Source organism: Neolamprologus multifasciatus, chromosome 7 (genome assembly GCF_963576455.1).
Source record: "Neolamprologus multifasciatus chromosome 7, fNeoMul1.2, whole genome shotgun sequence".
NCBI lineage: Eukaryota > Metazoa > Chordata > Actinopteri > Cichliformes > Cichlidae > Neolamprologus > Neolamprologus multifasciatus.
In genome coordinates, this window is record NC_140445.1 from 3023728 (window position 1) to 3045930 (window position 22203).

Genomic DNA, 22203 nt, shown 5'->3' on the forward strand with positions numbered 1-22203 from the left:
TCTGATTCCTCCCAGCTGTGTTCCTCGGTGTCCTGCTCTTCGTCTTCCTCTCTCTGCCTCTCATCCCTTTGTCGTATGCTCCCAGGTCTCTTATTTTAGTTCTCCCAGTTAGGTGTCTTCAGTTATTTTGTCATGCCCCACTGCTCGTTTGCCACTACACCACCTTGTAAATAAACTTCACTAGCATTTTCATCCACTGCTTGCATCTTGGGTCCTCCTTCCTCCACACTACACGGCTCGCCTCCTCAGCCGTGACAGAATGTTTTCTTTGCTTATTAAGCCACACTGACCTATGACAGATTAAACACTGACCTATGAATCATTCAACCATTAAAAAAGCCACCTAACTCGAGGAATGAACCTTGAGTTGGGTTGTTTGGCCTGCTGTTCACTGAAGCCTCATCAGAACAGGAGGAATACGGGTAAAAATAAAAATCTGTATATTATAAAAGCACTGGACTCAACTCCAAATATAACAATTCTACAGCACTGAGTGTCTGCTGTCATCCATAAAACACGGTGGAGGCTTTATCATAGTTTGGGTTGCATTTCAGCCAGTGGTGTTGGAGATCTTGTCCAAATAACTGGAATAATGAAAACATACTGTAAGACGCGCACTGTGGTCGTATGCAGCCAGTTTGCTTTAACTATTCATTAATTTATTTAGAAATTGAATGAAGTCATCTTTGAGTACGAGGCACAGGAACCTGTGTGATAAATCTGTCCAGGAAACAGAATTCTCCTAAAGGTTATACTATTTAGATAAAAGAGTCAAATCAGTGGAGCTGTTAAACATATACAGCAGTTCAGCTGTAGCAGGAAGGGTTATCTTTGTTTCCTTAATGAGTTTGCGTGTTTATTTTTAACCTCTTTAGAGGACAAGATGTTGTCGAGTCTGTTGGAGCACAGAATGAAGTCCGCGGAGCTCGTGTAACCACAATGACGTCACTGTAGATGCATACTTCAAATATATGAAGCAAGATATATGGAGTCATATAGCAAAGAAAACATTTATAAATAACTGTAAATATGTTTTATACTTTAGATTCCACCCTTTGCTTTGTTGACAGTGCTGCAAACTCTTGGACTTCTCTCAGTGAGCTTCATGATGTCGTCACCTGAAGTGGTTTCACTTCACAGGTGGGCCAGTCAGGGTTCATCTGTGGAATTTCGTGCCTTCTTAATGTGGTTGGGACCATCAGTTGTGTTGTGCAGAAGTCAGGCTGGTACTAGGGATGCAACGATACCAATTTTTTCAAACCGATACAATACCGATACTTGGATCTGAGTACTTGCCGATACAGAGTACAAAAAGCGATACTTCTACCACACACACACACACACACACACACACACAAATACAATGAATTGGAAGACAGGTTTTATTTTATTCTCTGCCGATAAAAAAATAAAATCTTAATAAAAATGACCACAAAAAAATTTCAAGTGAAAAATAAGCACTTCTGTTAAATTATTGCAGAGTCTCCACATTGTAATTTTACAAAATATCACTGAACTATTGGCACTGTCTCGAGCTTTCAGAATAATAAATAAACACTTCTGTTTGGAATAAAATAAATACAAAGTAGGTTTGAGAATAAAATAAACTTTTAAATTATTGCAGAGTGTCCATATTGTAAACAAACACACAAAATAATTATTATTAAATAAATAATAAAATATAAAAAATTATAAAATAAATAATAAATAAAATAATAATTGGCCCCCTAGTGGCCAATCTAAAAAACTACAACAGAAATGACCAGCCACCCTCTGATTAATGAAATAAGTTGGTATCGGTTCATGGTATCGGTTAACTTTTACGAGTATGAGTACACACACATTTTACAGTATCGGCCCCGATACCCGATACCAGTATCGGTATCGGTGCATCCCTAGTTGGTACACAGCTGGCAGCTCTATTTGCCAACTGTTAGAATTCATATTATAAAATTGGATTGGATATTATGGCAAGACCCAGTCAGCTAAGAGAAATGACAGGCCATCAAGAACTGAAGGTCAGTCAGTCTGGAAATTTGCTAACATTTTTAGCATGTCCCCAAGTGCAGTGGCATAAACCATCAAGTGTTACGATGAAACTGGCTCCCATGAGGACCGCCCCAGTAAAGGAAGACCAAGAGTCACCTCTGCTGCTGAGAATAAATTCATCCAAGTCTCAGAAATAGCAAGTTAACAACACCTCAGATTAGAGCCCAGATAAACGCCACACAGAGTTCCAGTAGCAGACACATCTCCATCAACAGGACAATGAGCCCAAACACACCTCCACGCTGTGTCAGGGCTATTTGACCAAGAAGGAGAGTGATGGAGTGCTACGCCAGATGGCCTCCACAGTCACCTGACCTAAACTCAATTGAGAGGTTTGGGATGAGATGGACCGTAGAGTGAAAGGGCCAACAAGTGCCCAGCATCTCTTGGAAAACCATTTCTGGCGACCACCTCATGAAGCTCATCGAAAAAATGCCAAGAGTGCGCAAAGCAGTAATCAAAGCAAAGGGCGGCTATTTGGAAGAATCTAAAATATTAAACATGTTTTGAGTTATTTCACATATTTTGTTTACTACACAATTCCATATGTGCTCATTCATAGTTTTGATGCCTTCATTGAGAATCTACAATGTAAATAGTCATGAAAATAAAGAAAAACCATTAAATGAGAAGGTGTGTCCCAACGTTTAACTGGTAGTGTGTGAGTTTAAGAGTGCTGTTTGCTCACCTCTAGCAGCTTGGCCACCTCAGGATTGAAAGGTGCTGTTTTGATGTAATGAAGGAAATGGGGAAGTGAAGCCTCTGCTCCTGGCTGACCGTAATCTTGATGGTCTTGATGGTCTCGCTCGAATAAAATCCCGAGCACCACTTTAAATCACTCCACAGTCACCTGAACCTGTTGAACATTAACACTGAAACCACAGACTGTTTATGAAAGATGGACATCATGACATCACCCATTGTTTTTTATGAACCAGTACTGGAGTTCACGTTGGCCGCCTACTGTAGTGTGGGTCTGTCTACAGAGATGCTACACGAGTTCCCCCTCAAAAAGCCTCAAAATCAGAGCATACTCGAGTTCACCACCCTAAACATGTTGCAGCTGTTTAGCTCACAACATCTGAATATTTGTGGGGAAGAAACTGCTTATTAAAATTACTGTGACCAGATTTCACTGAAATGTCCAACAGTGCAGTCTGGAAATTATATAATGGAGGTCATAAGTCAAAGATAGGTTATGCAACATTATACTTGAATTAGTTGTAACCTCACTATGGTTTAGTGAGGTTTTCCAAAACCAATACTTTGATGGGAAGATGCCTCTCCAGGAGTTCTGAGTGTTTATTACATAACGCTGAACACTTGAGAGAGGATTTGATTTTTGGCAAGAATTCTTGGTTTGAGTAAAGATCTCCATTCCTGGCATTCAGAAAAGTTTCTGATGGAGTTGCACGTTTTAAAATAGAAGTTCATAGAGGTCTATGTTCCTGGAAGTGGGTTTACTCAGTTATTTGGTAAACTTTCCCAAGAACAAGTTGCGTATTCCTGAAATTATACACACAGTCTTCCAAGATCTTCTTCAGGTTTGTCTCAGAGTTACTGGATAACTCGCTTGCTTGTGTCTCTGCTGGCAAAGTATTTAAAGAAGTTGTGAAATGTGTATTTGAACTATTGGACTGTCCTATTTCCTGGAAAGCTGTGGATATTCATTGGAAAAAATTAGACTGACTATTCCACAGACCTAATTTATTCATTTTTGAAGAGCTGAAGAAATTTTAAATGTGGGCAAAAGTGCAGACGTTTGGAACCAGGCAGAGGCATTTCTCTTTGTCTCCATGTCATTAGGGGGGTTCAACATTAGGAGCTGACACTCCAAACTCTACTTCTAAATATTTAGGATTGTTTAGGATTCATGAGATCGCGTGTATGAGTGAAAACACTTGTTCAAGAAAATCCCCAGTGCCACGTAAAATATGCTAAAACCTAACAAAATGTATTTACTTACATTTTATTCAAATTTAGATTTTAAATTAAATACATGTACGAGCAATGTGGACACACAAATTGAAATGTAAAAATGTCAAACCCTAAAATTATTGTATGATTCTTGAAAACACCGATCAGGGAGTTGTGCTACAGTGTTGCTACAGTGTTGCTACGGTGTTGCTACAGTGTTGCTACGGTGTTGCTACAGTGTTGCTACAACATCCCTGGTAGAGGTCGACTCATTTTAGATTTTTGACGGCGATACAAAGATCAGCTGGTTGGTGAAAAACCCAATATTCTGATCCTGATTGTTTTTTTTTCTTCCAGGGACACAACCTATCAACACTTTTCCCCAACATATGTTATACATTATTTATTCCTTTTATTTAATTTAATGTATTTATTATTATTAATCATAATTATTCATTTATTTACTTGCAATGCAACAATGCTCTCTGCCTTCTCGCTTGTTTACTTTCTTAATGTTCACTCATCAGCCATCATAACTCCTGATACTGATCATCAAATAGCCAATATCAGCTGATAACACTGATGACTCAGCAGAACATTAATTCTAGAGGTGGGAATCACCATACATCCCACGATACGATATCATCACAATACTTAACTCACGATACGATATTATTGCAATTTTTTAAAATATTTTGCGATATTCAGATTCTGTACATAAAGGTAAACTTTATCAATATTCATTTTATCTAATATCAAAGTCTCACACTCAGTCTTTCTCTCATTTCAGTTTTATTGTTGACAAACTGAACGGTTTGTATTACAGTCTAGTCTAACTTAACTGAATCAACCATCTGGTACAATTATAGCTATTCTGAACTATGCAGTTTATGAAAACTATGCAGCCCCTTCAGCAACTGAAGAATTTGAAAGTAAATTAAAACAAAATATAATTTTACATTAAATAAAAGTTTTAAACTTGATTAAAATAAAACATGTCTTAAATTAAAATAAGTAAACTGTCATGTTTGGACAGTGAAGGAATGTCAGGATTGTTGCTCAGAAAAAGGATCAACATGCTCTGAAGTCAGAGCACAAAAACCTTTTTTGTAACAAAATATCGATTTCTGCTGTCCCTGTATCGATACATTATTAGCAAACAAAGTATCACCATGCTACACAGTGTCCTGTTTTTGGATCTGATATTTAGGCTCATAAGACAATAAAAATGTTTGTAAATCACCTGCAGACAACAGGGGGAAACAGACTGAATTTGAATCTGTATTTCTGATGCTCATCAGGTAAAGACGGAATCATTAAATGCTTTGTAAACTTTAGACCCTCCTACCCGCCATCCACTGAGGTCCAGGGGATATTCCAGGAAACATGAAAATATTTTCCAAAGAGCTGGTCAGCAAATTCTGCTTTTGCACCTGCTGTGCTCTTATCTGGAGCATAACTTGTTCCAGAAAAGGACACGTCAGCAGCAAATGTTTCCATGACGATGCATTTTGGTAAGAAGTACAAACTCTTCAAACAGAGAAAACCCACTTACATTAACCCTGAACTTGCTAAGCCCCAAATTCTGCTTCGCTGTGCAAGTTTTCTTTCTTCTTTTTTTTAGTTTTGATTGTAAAAAGGGTTTTTTGTTGTTGAGAAAATCCAAAAAAACTCTTTTGTGCAAGGACTTTTAATTGACAGTCAACTTCTGAACAACTACAGCTCTTCTACTGTGTAATATTATTAAAGTTTGATTTGGTTTTGACTGGAACAGCAACTTGAACTGTTCGATTCAAACTGAAAGATGTAAGAAATGAAAGCAGAGTAAAGATCAGCTGAAAGGAAAGTAAATGAGATGGAGAAGATCTGCATGTCACGATATGCTGGGAGAAAGTAGCTAAAAGCAGACGCCACGGGCACACTGATGCAAACAGAAGAGCAAACCGTTCCACAAACACAGAAATCCATGAGAATGAAACGGCACATCTTTAACTTAGAGAGAAAACAACATGAAAATAAAAAAACACAAGACAAAGGAAGTAAAACTAAATCCAACACACGAAAGACAAAAAATACTTGCAAATTAAAATGGGAAGTAACATAACAAAGAGACAGATGTTTCTCCTATCTCCTATCCCTAACCTCGTTCCTCGCAATGACCTCAAAATGTCATCGAGGTCATTGCGAATGAAGAAGAAGAGCAGTGCGCTGAGAACTGGAACAGCCTTACACTAGCCTCTCCTTCTACAGCGTGACATCTGTTATTATGTAACGACAATGTGCAGAAGAACTCTTATCGTACTTCACCACAGCGCTTTCTGATCTATGTTTTATAGAGGTTATATAAATGAGAACAGCCTGTGAAAAAATATCGCTTCAGTGCAAAGGTTGGAATTGTAAACGAGAAGAAACCTGCAGCAGCTGAATTCCTTCTCTTGACCTTAAAAAGCTGCTGGATTTATTAAAGAGGCTCCGTGTTGTGACTGAAAGCTATTAACAGGAATATTTTGGCAGCTGGCCTTGTAGCATATGTATTTGTAAAAATTTCACTTTTAGGTGGAGAAGATTTAAATGAGTCACAGAAATGAGAATTAAAAAGTCTGTGACACAGAATTTACTGCAAATTGCATAAGAAAAAAAAGTGGTGTTAAAACTTTTTTTAGGAGGAGATGTTATCAGAGTGCACAATTGGTACTTTGCATGGATGAACTTTGGCTCCTCACTGACACAGTTTTCATGAAACGAAGCAGATATGTACTGAAATGAGCTTCTTTTTCTCAGCAGTGTGCACGCAGCAAGTGACTTCTGCTGAATCTGTAACAAATAAAGGAGTCATTGTGTTAGCACATTGCAACATTCAAGCATTAATCTATTAATGGGCAATTGTAGCTCAAGAACTGGCAGTTCGCCTTGTAATCGGAAGGTTGCCGGTTCGAGCCCCGGCTCTGACAGTCTCGGTCGTTGTGTCCTTGGGTAAGACACTTCACCTGTTGCCTACTGGTGGTGGTCAGAGGGGCCGGTGGCCCCACTGTCTGGTGGATGACTGAATGTAGTGTAAAGCGCTTTGGGGTCCATAAGGACTAAGTAAAGTGCTATACACATACAGCCCATTTACCATTAAAACTAAAAATGCATGTGTGCACAGGCACGTAGCATAGTAAAGGGGACGGTTCGCAATTTGATAGTAAACAATGTTTTGTTCTGCACGTTGCACAGGTCGGCTCTCTCACAGATTTCAGGTTTAGGGTGGAACAGTTTATAATGATGCAGCCCTCGAGTGAGACAACACCTCTGGTCCAATCTAACATCAGCGCCTGTGCTGATTGGTCCGACAAACTCAACAAGGTTCAGCAGTTGGCACCTGTCTCAGATACAAACTCAGGTTGGTGAATCACAGGCTGTAAGTGTTTCCTGATACAGACACTTCTAATGACAACATTTCTTTAAGTTATTGGGAAGATCAGGGCAAACATGAAATCATGCAGCTGCTCAGCGTGACGTCAGGCTGCAGAATGGTTGCTCTCTTTTTTCCCTCTCAAATGGTGTATGTGTAGTGGTGAGTAACCATGGTTACAGGGGGATGCTCTAAAACTCTCATGATCCCCAGTAAAAGATCTCAGATTATTATATCCATGCAAAGCCAAGACTGCACTCTGATACTAAGACCTTCTTTAAGAAATGTAGACAGCATGTATTACCGCTCCAACCTTAATAATTAGTGAATCCATCGAAGATAATGTCTGCTTGCGTCACTAATGTTCTGAATCTTTCATTTGAGTGCATGCTGTGTCATTTCCCCTGGTTACATTTTGTTGTGCTGTTTAAAAATATGCACGTCTGTGTATTCAGTGCATGCCATAAGAAGAAGACGATGACAGAGGTTCCATGTTCACTCAGGATCAATGAAGTCCAGTGGACGTTTGAAGACACTACACAGAATGTGTATGTGAATACAATGCAATCACAAAAACAGTGTAAAATGACAGCTATAATTAAAATGCTCATAAAACAAAGTACTGCAAAATAAAACATAAATTAACAATAATCGAAATAAAAAAAATAAAATCTATCTATCTGTGTGTGTATATATATATCTTGTCACTATGCTTTTCCTGCGTTCCACGTTTCTCCTTTAGTTACTCTTGTCTCTGTGATCCACGTTCCCATGTCTGTTTCCCTCTTCCCAGAGGGGTGTGTCCAAATTCATAAACTGCATCCTCCTGAGGACCCAGCCTTCGTGGTCTAAGTGGGCCGGGTCCTCCGAAGGCCAGGTAGGCCGGAAGTGAAAAATTAGACGGTCTAGCGTTCATACCTGCGTCACCGCTGTCTGGGTGGACTTTAATAAACTCAGCTGTCTGCTCCTTGCTATCTAAAATATAACAGGACACTGGTGTAAATTCTCAATCATCTCACACTTCTGATAATCAGTTTTCCGTTTGATGTTTATTCAGTTCTAATCTCAGCCAAACTGATTTCCTCACGAACAAATAAAACACTGAAAAAAGCCCAACAATAAAATGTTTAAGTTATCTAAGTGACTTATATATCATGTTTAACCTGAGTAGCAAAAGACGGCGGGGGTTTGAAAACGATGTACGGGGAGTTCGCTGTTCCCGCCGGCTCCAGTAAGCCTTGAACCCCGGCTCGCGATGGAGCTGGTAGGTAACAGATGTTTCTGAAACGTTGGAGCACTTTTGCAAATATATGATATCTTGATAAACCGAGCAGATATTTTAAGTTTACACAGCTACATTCTCGCCTAAAAATATCTTAAAAGTTTATTTTGTGACCCAGAAAGAATAATAAGAGTAATATTAAAACTAAGTAGCTCCCGCCATTGATGGAAACAGAAATTGGCTGGGCTGCGCTATGAATCCTGGGATATGGTAGGCCACGAAGGATACACCTGACCCGTCCTTCGAATCTGGGGAAAAGGAGGACGCATTTGTCGGCTGCATTCGGAGGAGTCTACGAATTTGGACAGCCTTCGGCGCGTCGCTGTGACGTAATCGGTCTACAAATGCGGCCTCAGGAGGATGCAGCCCATGAATTTGGATGTTTCCTGTTTTATTTTGATAGTTCCTTGTCCTGCATTTAGGGTATTCAGTTTTGCTTATTCCCTGTCTCGTCATGTTTGATCTCTCCCAGCTGTTTCTGGTTTACCCTTGTTCCTAGCTCCCTGTTTTCTTTTAGGTCACCGTCCAGGTTTTCTTTTCTGTGTTTGTAAAGCTTAGGTTTTGCTAAACTTCATTTAGCAAATTTTTTTATATTATTATAATTTACCTATAAAGTATAGTAAATAACTTTAAAAAGGTGCAATGAAGAAGTGCAAATCCAAAGGTTTTCAGGGCTGGGCGTCTATTGTTGAATGAAATGACTCTGGACATCATTCTCTTCTCTGCTAAGCTGCAGTTTGGGAGTATTTGGGGGGATTTTTAGGAGGATATCTCATCCTGACTTTTGAAAAACAGTGGAGTGTTATGATAGAGAAAAAGAAGATGTAGTAAGATAAACTGATTATTAGCCTGGGTCTGCACATGAGATTTGCTGACAATATGACTTCTTTAAATGTTTTTTGTTGGCAATCAGGTTTACGGCGACTGCAGCACCGAATCAGGGGCTTCTAAATGTTTACCTGTTGGTGGAGAGGAAGCAGTAACACCACTACAGAAACATGAATACACCCTTTCAACTTTGGGTTAGTTAAAGCACATTAATCTATTTCTTAAGAGTCGAACTCGGGAGCCTTTTTTGAGTCTCTTTCAGGATTCAGAGTCTGACCACTGAAAACTACGCCCGGAGTCCGCTCATCAAGGCGTCGTGGAGTTGAAGGTCGGTGCCCAGTCGGGGTACGTATCCAGTGAAAACAAAGGAATTCCCCAAGTTGCCATGGCCAGCAGGACGGCGAGGACTCCAATCGTGTTGACGCCAAGTCCCGCCTTAACCTGCAGCAGACAGGATCAGATTTTTCTTGTGAATTATGGCCAGAATACATTTAGTGAAAGATCTCCAAAAGTTGATTCTGTTCATCTGGACGTAGCGTTTTCTGGGAGAAACGTTTCGTCATCATCCAGGTGACTTCTTCAGTCTCAGCTGACTGCAGGTTTCAATCTTATAAACAGTACATTTGCATAATGACTGCCACAGCGGCCAGGGAGGCAGAAGATCATCACATCAAGGAGGCCCTGAGTAAATGTGGTTATCCCAGCTGGACTTTTGTCAAAGCTGGAAAGGCTCCTAAAGAAAGCTCCAGCCGATCCAGGAGAGAAGGACAACCGCTGCCCACCTGTAGTGATCCCGTATGTGTCAGGAGTATCAGAGCAGCTGAGACGCATTTTTTCTAAACACCGGGTCTTTGTGGCTTTTAAACCCCAAAACACGCTGCGCCAAAAATTGGTCCACCCCAAGGATCGGGTCCCCCGACACAAACAGAGTAACATAGTGTACGCTGTTAAGTGCAGGAGGATTGGCAGGATTTATACATCGGGGAAACCAAACAACCTCTGGTGAAGAGGATGGCACAACACAGAAGAGCTACCTCGTCAGGCCAGGACTCTGCAGTCTGTTTACACCTACAGGCCAGTGGACACTCTTTCAATGATGAGGATGTAACATCCTGGACAGGGAGGAACGCTGGTTTGAGGGCGGAGTCAAGGAGGCCATTTACGTGAAAAGGGAAAGACCATCTATGAATCGAGGAGGGGCCTAAGGGTACATCTGTCACCATCTTACAATGCTGTGATTGCAGCCATTCTCCAACTCTCTGAATGGTACTCATGGCCATTGATCATTGGTCTTTGATCAGTGGGTTTTGGTCAGTGGTTGTTGATCAATGGCCATGAGAATTTGCATAATTATGATTAAGGAACTGAGCTCCCAGCCCATTGTTCCTTCAGTGGGCTGGTTTCAGTCATTATGCAAATGTGCTGTTTATAAGATTGAAACCTGCAGTCAGCTGAGACTGAAGACGTCACCTGGATGAGTGACGAAACGTTTCTCCCAGAAAACGCTACGTCCAGATGACCAGAATCAACCTTTGGAGATTTATTTTCCCGGATGATTGAGAATGCATCAAGACATTTAGTGAAAGAGTTATTTCTATTTGCAACCTCTATTTTCTGACAGAACTCACCATATCTAGGGTGGTAAAGTGTCCATAGCCATACACCACAGCACCTGGTGGGTTGGACACTGGCAGGAGGAAGGAGAAGGATGTGCACAGGGTGGCGGGGATCAGGATGTACAAAGGGTTGACGTGTATGGCCTCGGCCTGGAGCCAGAACAATCTCTCATAAATATTTCCCACATTAGTGAGATTAAATAACAATAATAAGTTTTTCTTTTATTAACATTCATTCAAAGGATTAAGGAGGGGCAATATGTATTTACATGTAAATGTTAGTAACATCTGTTTAAACGCGTTCCTGTGATTATTTTCATGTTGGCCTGAAGTGAAATATCGCCCTCTGCTGGTACTGCAGCTTACTGCACCCTTTGCATGCATGTCCATGTCACGCTTTGAAGATGCAAAGCTTGGGATGGACATGGTTGACGGGTGTGTCTATTGCATGCTTTGCAGTGATACTGGTTGAAAAGATAGACATTGCCAACTTGACATCACCCCCTCTAACTTGGTCAGGATGCTATGTTCACAAACTGCCTCCGTTTGGACCTACGAGTCATTGTGGCAATTCAGAGAAATGTTACGTGTGTCTGTAGTCAATAGGTTTATATGGTTAAATGGTAATTGTGTGAAAAGTAAAACACATGAGCCAACAATGCATTTAAAAAAAAGAAATTAATGAAAAATGATGTGTTTCAGGTGATTTTTATGGAGTAAAAAGAAAATAACGTGTAATGAATTACTTCCTCCTGTTAGTAATTAATTAATGTACTACATTACTTTTACGAAAAGTGTTCTAATATGTGCATTTTTTTTAGTAATGACCCCAACACTGATCACAACAAAGAGGGGAAATATCTCCAACATGCACCAACATGCACAAATGTAATGTCTTTGATTTACTGCCTGGGTGCATACAGAGGCACCATCTTCTTTTGGAGGTCAACGATGAGGGTTGAATCTCTCAGCCAACCCAGAGATCAGAGAACTAAATGTCCCTTAGAAAAGCTAAATGAGTAAGTTCTGCACACTTCCTGGAGAAACCCCTCCCTACTTATGGGGGGTCCGAAGGACTTGAGACAGAACTGTAAAAAGAGTTGTTAGCCTTGATGTGGTCGTCTCTTGTTGTAAGTTCCATATGCTCTGTTTTATGTTGCAACAAAATCTTAAAGCTCATAAACAGTACAAACTGCAGCTAAAACAAAACACTGAAAGAGCAGAATGACTCTGATGTCACAGCAGTTTCCCTCTAAGGATTAAAAAAGCTGAATTTATCAGACTGAAAACACTGATGAGGTCAGGACTGAGGAGACATGAGAGGAATCTTGAAGACATGTCTCTGCATAGTCTTAGCACTCGAGCACTTAAACTAATGCTTGAACTGGAGGCCGACCTCACGCTAAGTTGATGTTATGGAAGCTAAAGAATTTACAGGCATCAAATAGCATTTAGGCTCAACAAATGACAAAGCAGATTCTGAAGAAAACGAATCATCTGGAAGCTGAAACCACACAGTTTTACTTAGTTATTTTTCACTAATTTGGCTCTAGTGCTGGATTTGACGGTGAAACGGGGAACAACGCGCAGGAAAGTCCCAGACCAGCACCCGTGGTGCACAGCTGATTTCTAAAGAGCTCATTAATTCAACAATTGACTCAGCTCTGACTTTGGATGCCCATGTAAAATCTTTGGTTCGCTCCTGTTTTTATCACTTGAGAAACATTGCTAAGCTGAGTCCCATTGTATCGCGCTCCGAATTAGAAATTGTCATTCATGCATTTGTTTCATCTCGTCTGGACTATTGTAATTCTTTGTTTACTTGTTTATGTAAAGCCTCTTTGGAGCGTCTGCAAGTTGTTCAGAACGCTGCTGCAAAGCTTCGCATGTCACACCCCTGCTGATCCAGCTGCACTGGCTCCCCGTTAAATTCAGAATCCAGTTTAAGGTTTTGACCTTGACTTTCAGGGCTCTGCATGGACAAGCACCAACATATATCAGTGAACTTTTACATCCATACATTCCCAGCAGGTCCCTGAGGTCATGTGACCAGGGCTTGCTTGCTGTCCAACACACGAGGCTGAAAACAAAAGGCGACAAAGCTTTTGTGACTGTGGCCCCCAGACTGTGGAAGTCTCTCCCGTTGAGCCTGAGATCTGTGGACTCAGTGGTCGCTTTTAAAAAACAGCTAAAAACTCATCTTTTTAAACTTGCTTTTGGTTGATTTTTAATTTTAGGTTTTAGCTTCTGTGAAGCACTTTGTGATTTTTATCTTGAAAGGTGCTATATAAATAAAGTTTTACTTACTTACTTACTTACATGAGTATAAAATTGCTGCTTCCTTGCGTGTTGTATTTGTCGGGAGAAGCCAATCAGAAGAAAGTAGGCTTAAAGGGAGTGGATTTAAACAGTTTGTTTCAAGCAGACCATGAACGCAAGGATTCCTCCACAGCCCAGTGTAAGATAAATAATGATTATTTTAAGTACTCTAGTAAAGTAGAAGAATAAAATACTGAGCTGAAAATCGAACAGTAATTCTTAGCAGTACAGTATAACACACTGAACTAACCAGAGGCGAGAGAATGGGGAGGAAGATGGTGATGGTGGCGGCGTTGCTGGCCACCTCTGTCAGTGTGGTGGTAAGGAGGCAGGCCACTGTGACTGTGGCTAAGACCGGGAGGTCGCCCAGAGGTGTCATCAGCCTGGCCAGCCATAAAGACAGACCTGACTCCTGCACACACAAACAAACACACACGTTAAGTGTACAGCAGAATTTAGACCAGCTTTAGGTGCCGTTATATCAACCACTGGTTTCTGAAGGCCCATTTTGAAGATTTGACATGACATTTGTGGACATATGACCAGATGCAATGAGGACAGGCTGGTCTGACTGTGAAGCCATTTGTTCATTAATTAATGATTTAAATTGTAGACAAATAGTCAGTGGACAATGCACAGTTAGCCATACCATGGCAAAATTCACAAAAAAGACTTTTTTGTTCAGTTTGAGTCTAAATGAGTGACTGAGCCCATAAACTGCGTACAGAGGGCAATTCAGAGAGAAGGTGTTTCCACTGACCTCTGTAGGTCCTGAAGTCTTTTTACAACAACAATCGGTTGGCCTATATCTTTATCTATCTCTATATCTGTCGCTGTTTATCTCTAGAGGCAGAGATAGACAGGGATATAATTGAAGTGCACTCAAAACGATATTATTTGAGTGCACTTGTGGTTTAACTCTAAGCTAAACAATCTTGATCCTTTTTTTATTTATAGTTTTATATAATCTTTCTGATTGTGAGCACTGCCTGAAAACAATGTTGACACAATCAGGGGAGTAGTCCAGTTAAAGTTGTTGTAATTCCCAATGATCTACACCAGAGAGCTGTTTTTTATCTGGACTAGGGATGGGTACCGGTATCCGGTGCCATGATGGCACCGGTTCTGACATAAACGGTAGTAACCAGACCGAAAAGCAGCGCACATTTCGGTGCTTTATTTCGGTGCCTTTTTTTTCCTGAGCTGTGATACACTTTAGATTCTAGCCAATCATTTTACGTTTCCGAGGATAGTAGGCGGGTCCAGGTACGTACGTTCTTTTAGAGCAGAGCTACAGATTAAAAATGCCCAAGGCGAAGCGGTCAAAAGTCTGGCTGTACTTCACAGCAAAAGATGCAAACTCAGCAGCTGCAACAAGTGCTTTAAGCTGATACTGTGATACTGTCAAAGGAGGTAACACCTCAAATCTGATGAAACACCTGGTGACGCATAGCGTTTTTTTTAAAGCCGAGAAATGCGCCGTATTTGATAGCTTGCTGCGAGACCTCACACCGAGCACATCTACTGCGGGTGTGGTGCCTGTTATCGACCCGGAGTTTGCAACATCCCCCAAAAACCCGAAGAGGAGAGTCCTGGCCCCTAGCCCTGCCAGTGTAGCAGAAATGATGAGGATGATGATGCAGCAGCAGCCGTTCTTCTCTGCGTGAGTAGCTTAATGTTGTTCGTGTGTAATTTACGTTGAGTAGGCTAACCACGTTATTACATTAATGCATGTAAGGTGAACTAGCAAACATCATCATAGCTACATGCTGCTGTCTTCTTGTTTGATGGCAGATACTCCCTTCACCCTGGACAAAAAGGCTAAAATGACCAAAGAAAAAGTGGAAAACAGTTAAACATGAGAGGTTTTTGGACAAAGTTTGTGTTTTTTCCATTGTTTAAGCTGCTTCCAGCCAAGAGTGATACCATATATGCCCCATAGCTGCAGAAAAGGCTAACATTGTTGTCTTTTTACAAAAAACAGCTGAACTTGAGAGGTTTTTGGACCAATTTTGTGTTCTCCATTCTTTAAGCACCGGTTTGGCACCGATATCGGATAAAACCTAAACGATACCCATCCCTAATCTGGACCTGAGGTTTTTCTGTGTTAACTGTGAAAACTTTACAATGTTTTGCATCAAATTTCTTCTTGTTTGGTACGAGGAAACTGTTCTGAATGTATTGTGATTTGTATTTCAGCATACCTCTGCACCTTTAGCGAGGGCAAAGCCTCCACTAACCATCAGGGCAACTTGCCACGGCATGGAGGCCTGAAACTCTTTCCAGGAAATCATTGACTCTGAATTGAGAGAGAAAAACATTTACTGGGACTGATGGGACAGATGCTGAAAAACAGACAAGATGTTCAGAAATGAGTGTTAATACTTTACTGATTTTAGGTATTCACACATTTCTGTGCAGCTTAAAGTTTATTTTTTTATGTAAAAGCTTGATATGCATAGGACGCAATAACCAAAGAAGTGAGAATAATGTATTGTAGGAAAACTGCATTAAGAAGAATTAAGAAAAACAAAAGTTGAGTAAATCTACAGTACTTAAACTCAACCAGTTTATGCTAATTTCCTGCTCTGGGGCTCTTTGAGTACTTGTGTTAGCCTTCAACGTCTGACTAAACAACAAAGCCACGTTCCATACATTTACCATATTTTCTGGAGGGTCCGTGAGCAGGTACGATGAAGAGGAGGACGCCCAGCACCAGAGCCACAGTGGCATCTGTGATGTAGTTGGATTTACTGAAAAACAGAAAAAGTGATCAGCTGGGTCATGGTTCATTGCCGCTGTGATAAATCATAAATATATGTGTTTCCCAAAGAATCTGGTCTGATATTTGTCATTCTATCAAGAAACTGCCTGGAAAGATCAAAACCAACAATAAGTCTGTTGGTTTCTACTGAAACTGACTCCCAGATGAACTTCTCTTTATTAGAAAAGTTTGTGAAACAGCTGGTAACTCTGGTTCTTTGCATGCATTACAAAGAGGAAACAATACATATTTTTAACAGTGTACGACTTCTCATGTTGCTCTTGGAAGAATGATACTACATTTAAGAGTCTATTTGCTTCAAGGTTGTCTCCACATGCCTCTCTGGATGTTTCAGCACTACTGTTTATTTCTTCCCGAGAAATCTGTTCTGGCTGTTGAACAGACAGCAGTTTTAGGAGAGAGCCTGCAGCACATTCAGATACACGAATGTGCATGTGAACCACGATTTCTTTTCTTGATATTCATGGGGTTGTGCACTAATTTTCAAGCATCAGACTGTTGGAGGGGAGCTCGACTCTCCAGAAACACCTGAAGAGAACATTCAGCTGAAACTTTCAGGGTGCATATTATCAGTGTTGGGGAGTAATGGAATACATGTACCGCCGTTACGTATTTAAAATACAAAATATGAGTAACTGTATTCCGTTACAGTTACCGTTTAAAAAGGTGGTATTTAGAATACAGTTACTTTGTTGAAATAAATGGATTACACGGCGGTACTTCCCTGTTTCATATTGTGGCGGGTCAGGACTGTTTGGGTTTTGTTTGACAGCTACGTTCTGTTGTTCCAGGTGGCACAGTTACGGTTGCCATGGTTACAGGATGACGCTCTCTCTCTCTGCGTGTTTCCTGGGTGAGAGAGGCCTTTTTGTTGTTGTTGTTGTTGTTGTGCTAAGCTAACAGGCAGAATGCTACAGGTATAGCTCTAAAGAATGTAGCATCATAGGCAGTGTAGTCCGTGCTGCAGGGAGAATGGACTGCCATACACGTTATGTGGCAGTGGAAAAGTACGAGCTGTCATCGAGCAAAAGCGGGAGCTGGAAGCATGTAAATATAATAATAACCACTGCAGCCAAGAAGAGAGCCTGACGAGCCCAGCTGTAAGTAAACTGTTAAGACTCGACTGTACACCGTGTTCGTGTTTTCCTCTGAAACAATAAGTTCTGTTGGAGCAGCCTTTCAACGCCTCTCTCTGTCTCTGCTAGCAAAGTTGACCCAGACAACAAAGTAAAGCTAGTTTTCGGCTACGAGCCGACACAGAACCCACCGTATTAGCCAGAGGTCCCTTTACTACGGTTCGGAGCCGCGGACCTTCAGTAACAGTAATAAATCACAGCAATAGAACATTCATGTAGTTGTAAACAGCATGATAATATATTAAGTAATCCAAAGTATTCAGAATACGTTACTCTCATTGAGTAACGGAATATGTTACAGAATACATTTCGGGGCATGTAATCTGTAATCTGTAATGGAATACATTTTAAAAGTAACCTTCCCAACACTGCATATTATTGCCTGCAGGCATTATAGTTTCCATATCTCCATTTCAAGATCAAGTTTGAGTTGACACAGTGGCAGAGATCCAGAACAAATAGTAAGATTGTGACCTCTACAGAAGGATCTATAGCAGGAGCGCTGCAGAAGGACACTGGACAAAATTAAACTTTGTTGTTGTTGTTGTTTCTTTAATGGAAAGAAAAATCGAGGGCTTTAAGATCACACCTTGTACTTGGGAATAAGTTTGAATAATTTCCAAGAAAATAAAAGAAGGTTGTGACTCACTGAGGGAAGAGGGAAGCCCAGCCGGGTATAAAACCTGGAGATCTGGTCAACCACAACAAAACCATGACCACAAAAACGACCCCGGTGAAGATCTCCTGAGAACTGGAGAGAGGGAACGAATGAATGTGTGAATGCATAAATTATCATAGGAATGTCTTTCTGTCAATAACTGATCAACAAGTAAATGAATGATGGCAGTCTAAGGTAATGTAAAACCCTCTGTATAATTAAATAAATTCCTGAATGAAAATATAGCTCTTTAAAAGAGTTATATTGTAAGTTATATATGTGCTGACAGAGAGAGAGTTCACCAAACCTCCGGGCTACAGACCTCTTTATCCATCTCATTTGGCCTGAGTTGGTCAGTTTGTGAGATAAATGTCTCCCTCTCATGAATATAAAACCAGGTGGCCCTTGCCTTGTCATGCTCAAAGTGCACCCAAAAAACAAGTAAATAAATAAATACATTTATTCTGAATGAATCCCAAAAACGAAAAGAAAAAGACTGAAAAATACCGAAGCAATGTCTCTTTGTAGAAATCATGATCTGTCTGCACAACAAAGCAAACAAAAACTGTGAAGGTTTTTCTACCGAAGAACGCTTCAGGCAACCTTCTGGAGACCCTTAGTCATTCTAGATTAGGCAGTTTGTCCCAATAAAATTCCAAATAAGGGGTTAAAAAATGGGGTAAACATTTATATTCTGATTACTTTTACCATGTGTATTAATATAGGTGTTTTAGACGATACATATATAGTTCAATTTTTATGTTTTTTTTTTTATTCAAAACACCGAATACAAAACATTTGCTTGTTTCTAATATTTGAGGTCAGTGAATGGATGAATAGATAAATGGACATATTAATGCCTGACAGCAGTAATGATCACGCATGAATGAATAAATGATCAAATTGATTACTTTGAAGAATAAACAAGTGTGTAAATAAACGAATGAGAGATCACCTAATGGCTCCCAGCTTCTTGTACTCATCTTCCAGCACCTTTTTCACTGCCCTCTCTCTGTCAGACTGCTCTCCCCGACACTGCCACAGGAACGTGAAGCTGCGTGAGAGAGAGAGGAAGTGCCCACACTGAATTTAATGACTGACTGTGTTTGGTTAAAAGCACAAATAGACAATGAAGAAATAATTATATATTTACATAGTTAAATATAAAAAAATATATAGTCAGCACAGTGGCACGGTGGTTAGCGCTATTGCAGCACAGCAAGAAGGTCCTGAGTTCAATTCCACCATCAGGCCGGGGTCTTTCTGTGTGGAGTATACATGTTCTCCCCGTGTTTGCGTTGGTTCCGTCCAAAGACATGCAGTTTGTGGGGATAGGTTAATTGATTAGTCTAAATTGCCCATAGGTATGAATGTGTCTCTGTGTGTTAGCCCTGCGACAGACTGACGACCTGTCCAGGGTGTACCCGCCTCTCGCCCTATGACAGTTGGGATAGGCTCCATCGCCCCCCACAACCCTGAAAAGGATAAGCAGAAGCGGATGGATGGATGAAAATATATAAATTATAACCAAGTTATTCAAATACTTAGTGGGTCTGAATTTTACTTTCACTAGCTGGGACCACATCTTCAGTTACGATGAATGATGATGGATGAGAGACCGTGGACTGATGCTGCGATTTGGGGAAGGCCTCGGAAGGGATTAGCAGCAGCTCCTGGGTGGGGCAGATCCCCAAAGAAGGCATCCCCTAGCAGAAGCGAAGATTGGACATTGTGAAGGTCTTGGAGATTGTTGCGAATGTATAACTGGTAGTCTTGTGTAGGGATGGGTACCGGTATCCGGTGCCATCATGGCACCGGTTCTGACATAAACGGTAGTAACCAGACCGAAAAGCAGCGCGCATTTCGGTGCTTTATTTCGGTGCTTTTTTTTCCTGAGCTGTGATACACTTTCTTCTTCCTTACATTTCTATTGGCGGTTGGCAAACAACTGAAAGGTGCATTACCGCCACCAACTGGTATGGAATGATACACTTTAGATTCTAGCCAATCATTTTACGTTTCGAGGATAGTAGGCGGGTCCAGGTACGTACGTTCTTTTAGAGCAGAGCTACAGATTAAAAATGCCCAAGGCAAAGCGGTCAAAAGTCTGGCTGTACTTCACAGCAAAAGATGCAAACTCAGCAGCTGCAACAAGTGCTTTAAGCTGATACTGTCAAAGGAGGTCACACTTTAAATCCGATGAACCTAGCCCTGCCAGTGTAGCAGAAATGATGATGGCAGCAGCAGCCGTTCTTCTCTGCGTGAGTAGCTTAATGTTGTTCGTGTGTAATTTACGTTGAGTAAGCTAACCGCGTTATTAAATTAATGCATGTAACGTGAACTAGCAAACACCATCATAGCTACATGCGGCTGTCTTCTTGTTTGATGGCAGATACTCCCTTCACCCTGGCCAAAAAGGCTAAAATGACCGAAGAAAAAGTGGAAAACAGCTAAACATGAGAGGTTTTTGGACAAAGTTTGTGTTTTTTCCATTGTTTAAGCTGCTTCCAGCCCAGAGTGATACCATATATGCCCTATACCTGCAGAAAAGACTAACATTGTTATCTTTTTACAAAAAAACAGCTGAACTTGAGAGGTTTTTGGACCAATTTTGTGTTCTCCATTCTTTAAGCACCGGTTTGGGCACCGTTTAAGCACCGGCACCGTTTCAAAAGTACCGGTTTGGCACCGGTATCGGATAAAACCTAAACGATACCCATCCCTAGTCTTGTGATGACCATCGGACCGTGAGCTTGATTAAGTGGTCCGGAATTCCTTTGCGGGAGGCATTAGTTGCTGTACCAATGTGGAAGGAATGGCCAAAGAAGAGATCAGGAGAAATCCTGAACACCATAAAACTTGCCAAAAATGTGAAAGAAACTATGATCTGGTTGGGATGTGGCTGGATTCGATGATGAGCTGAAGGTCTGAATGTAAGTTATGCTGGGATTTTCTGAGGTAGAGGTAATGGGTCAGCAATTCAAAGGGGCTTAAAGGTGAGTTTATTTTTAAGTAAAATATCAAAAAGCGGCTGCGCAATTGGTTGGTTTTGCTTTGTCTGAGGAAGAAGACAAAGCAGTTTTTGGAGACTGGGCGGCGGTTGCTAAAGCAGGGATAAAGATCCGGATGGAATTTTGTCGATAAGGAGGTCAATTCTGAACAGCGTAGAAACCCGAAGAAGGCAAGCAGCAACATAGTGTGCATGCCAGTAAGTAGTCACTGTACTTCAGCCGGAGCATGGAAATGCATGGAAATGCATGGAAATGCACAGTGTCCCCCCCCTCTTATGTGCCGACTGACGGTTCAGACTACCCAGCCTTCTTGGAGTCCCTCGGTGGGGTGCTTGAAGGTGCTCCACCTGGGAACTCCGTTGTCCTACTGGGAGACTTCAACGCTCATGTGGGCAACTTTATGAGACCTGTTTGAACATAAGTATGTCCATACATGCACGTGACACCAGGACACCCTAGTCTGCAAGTCAGTGATCGATTTTATAATCGTATCACCAGACCTGCGGCCATTTGTTCTGGACACTTGGGTAAAGAGAGGGGCTGAGCTGTCAACTGATCACCACCGGGTGGTGAGTTGGATCAGGTGTCGGGGGAGAATGCTGGACACACCTGGCACACCCAAACGTATAGTGAATTTGTGCTGGGAACACCTGGCAGAGGCCATAGGTTTGCGAGATCGTCTACGCATACCTCCTGTAGAGCTTCAAGGGCATTTCGAGGGAGAATGGTGACATTGAGGCCGATTGGACCATGTTCAGCACCTCCATTGCCAAACCAAATGTTGGGCACCAGAGGTGAAGGATCCACAAAGCTGAAGAAGGAGGCCAATCTGGCTTGTTTAGCTTGTTGATATGTACCGACAGACCAAGCGGAACATGGCTTGGGCAGTGGCTGAAGCAAAAAGTCAGGTGACGGTAGGAGTTTGGAGAGGCCATGGAAAAAGACTAAAAAGAGATTCTAGCACACCGTCAGGTGACTCAGGAGGGGAAAGCGGTGGCCTACCTGCACTGTGTATAGTGCGGATTGTTTTCGACTGAAAACATCTCTGGATCTCGTTTACAAGTGACAAGAGAAGGGAGTGGAAGATCGACAGATGGATTGGTGCTGCGGCTGCAGTGATGTGGACGCTGTACCGGTCCGTTGTGGTGAAGAGAACTGAGTTTAAAAGCGAAGCTCTCATTTTACCAGTCGATCGACGTCTCTACCCT

At 41.3% G+C, this 22203-nt stretch overlaps 1 protein-coding gene across 1 annotated transcript in view; it reads right to left on the reverse strand.

Annotated features, from left to right (window-relative positions):
* Nucleotides 1-5632: 5632 nt before the first annotated feature.
* LOC146513473 (solute carrier family 13 member 1-like) overlaps nucleotides 5633-22203 on the reverse strand; it is a 30010-nt gene continuing 13439 nt past the window's right edge. The window contains exons 9-15 of the mRNA XM_085167112.1: nucleotides 18940-19038; nucleotides 17976-18077; nucleotides 16067-16158; nucleotides 15610-15704; nucleotides 13656-13817; nucleotides 11099-11236; nucleotides 5633-9911 (exon numbers count right to left, since the gene is read on the reverse strand). Of these exons, the coding sequence (XP_085023238.1) occupies nucleotides 9777-9911; nucleotides 11099-11236; nucleotides 13656-13817; nucleotides 15610-15704; nucleotides 16067-16158; nucleotides 17976-18077; nucleotides 18940-19038 (823 nt within the window). The 3' untranslated portion in view covers nucleotides 5633-9776. The remainder of the gene's footprint in view (nucleotides 9912-11098; nucleotides 11237-13655; nucleotides 13818-15609; nucleotides 15705-16066; nucleotides 16159-17975; nucleotides 18078-18939; nucleotides 19039-22203) is intronic.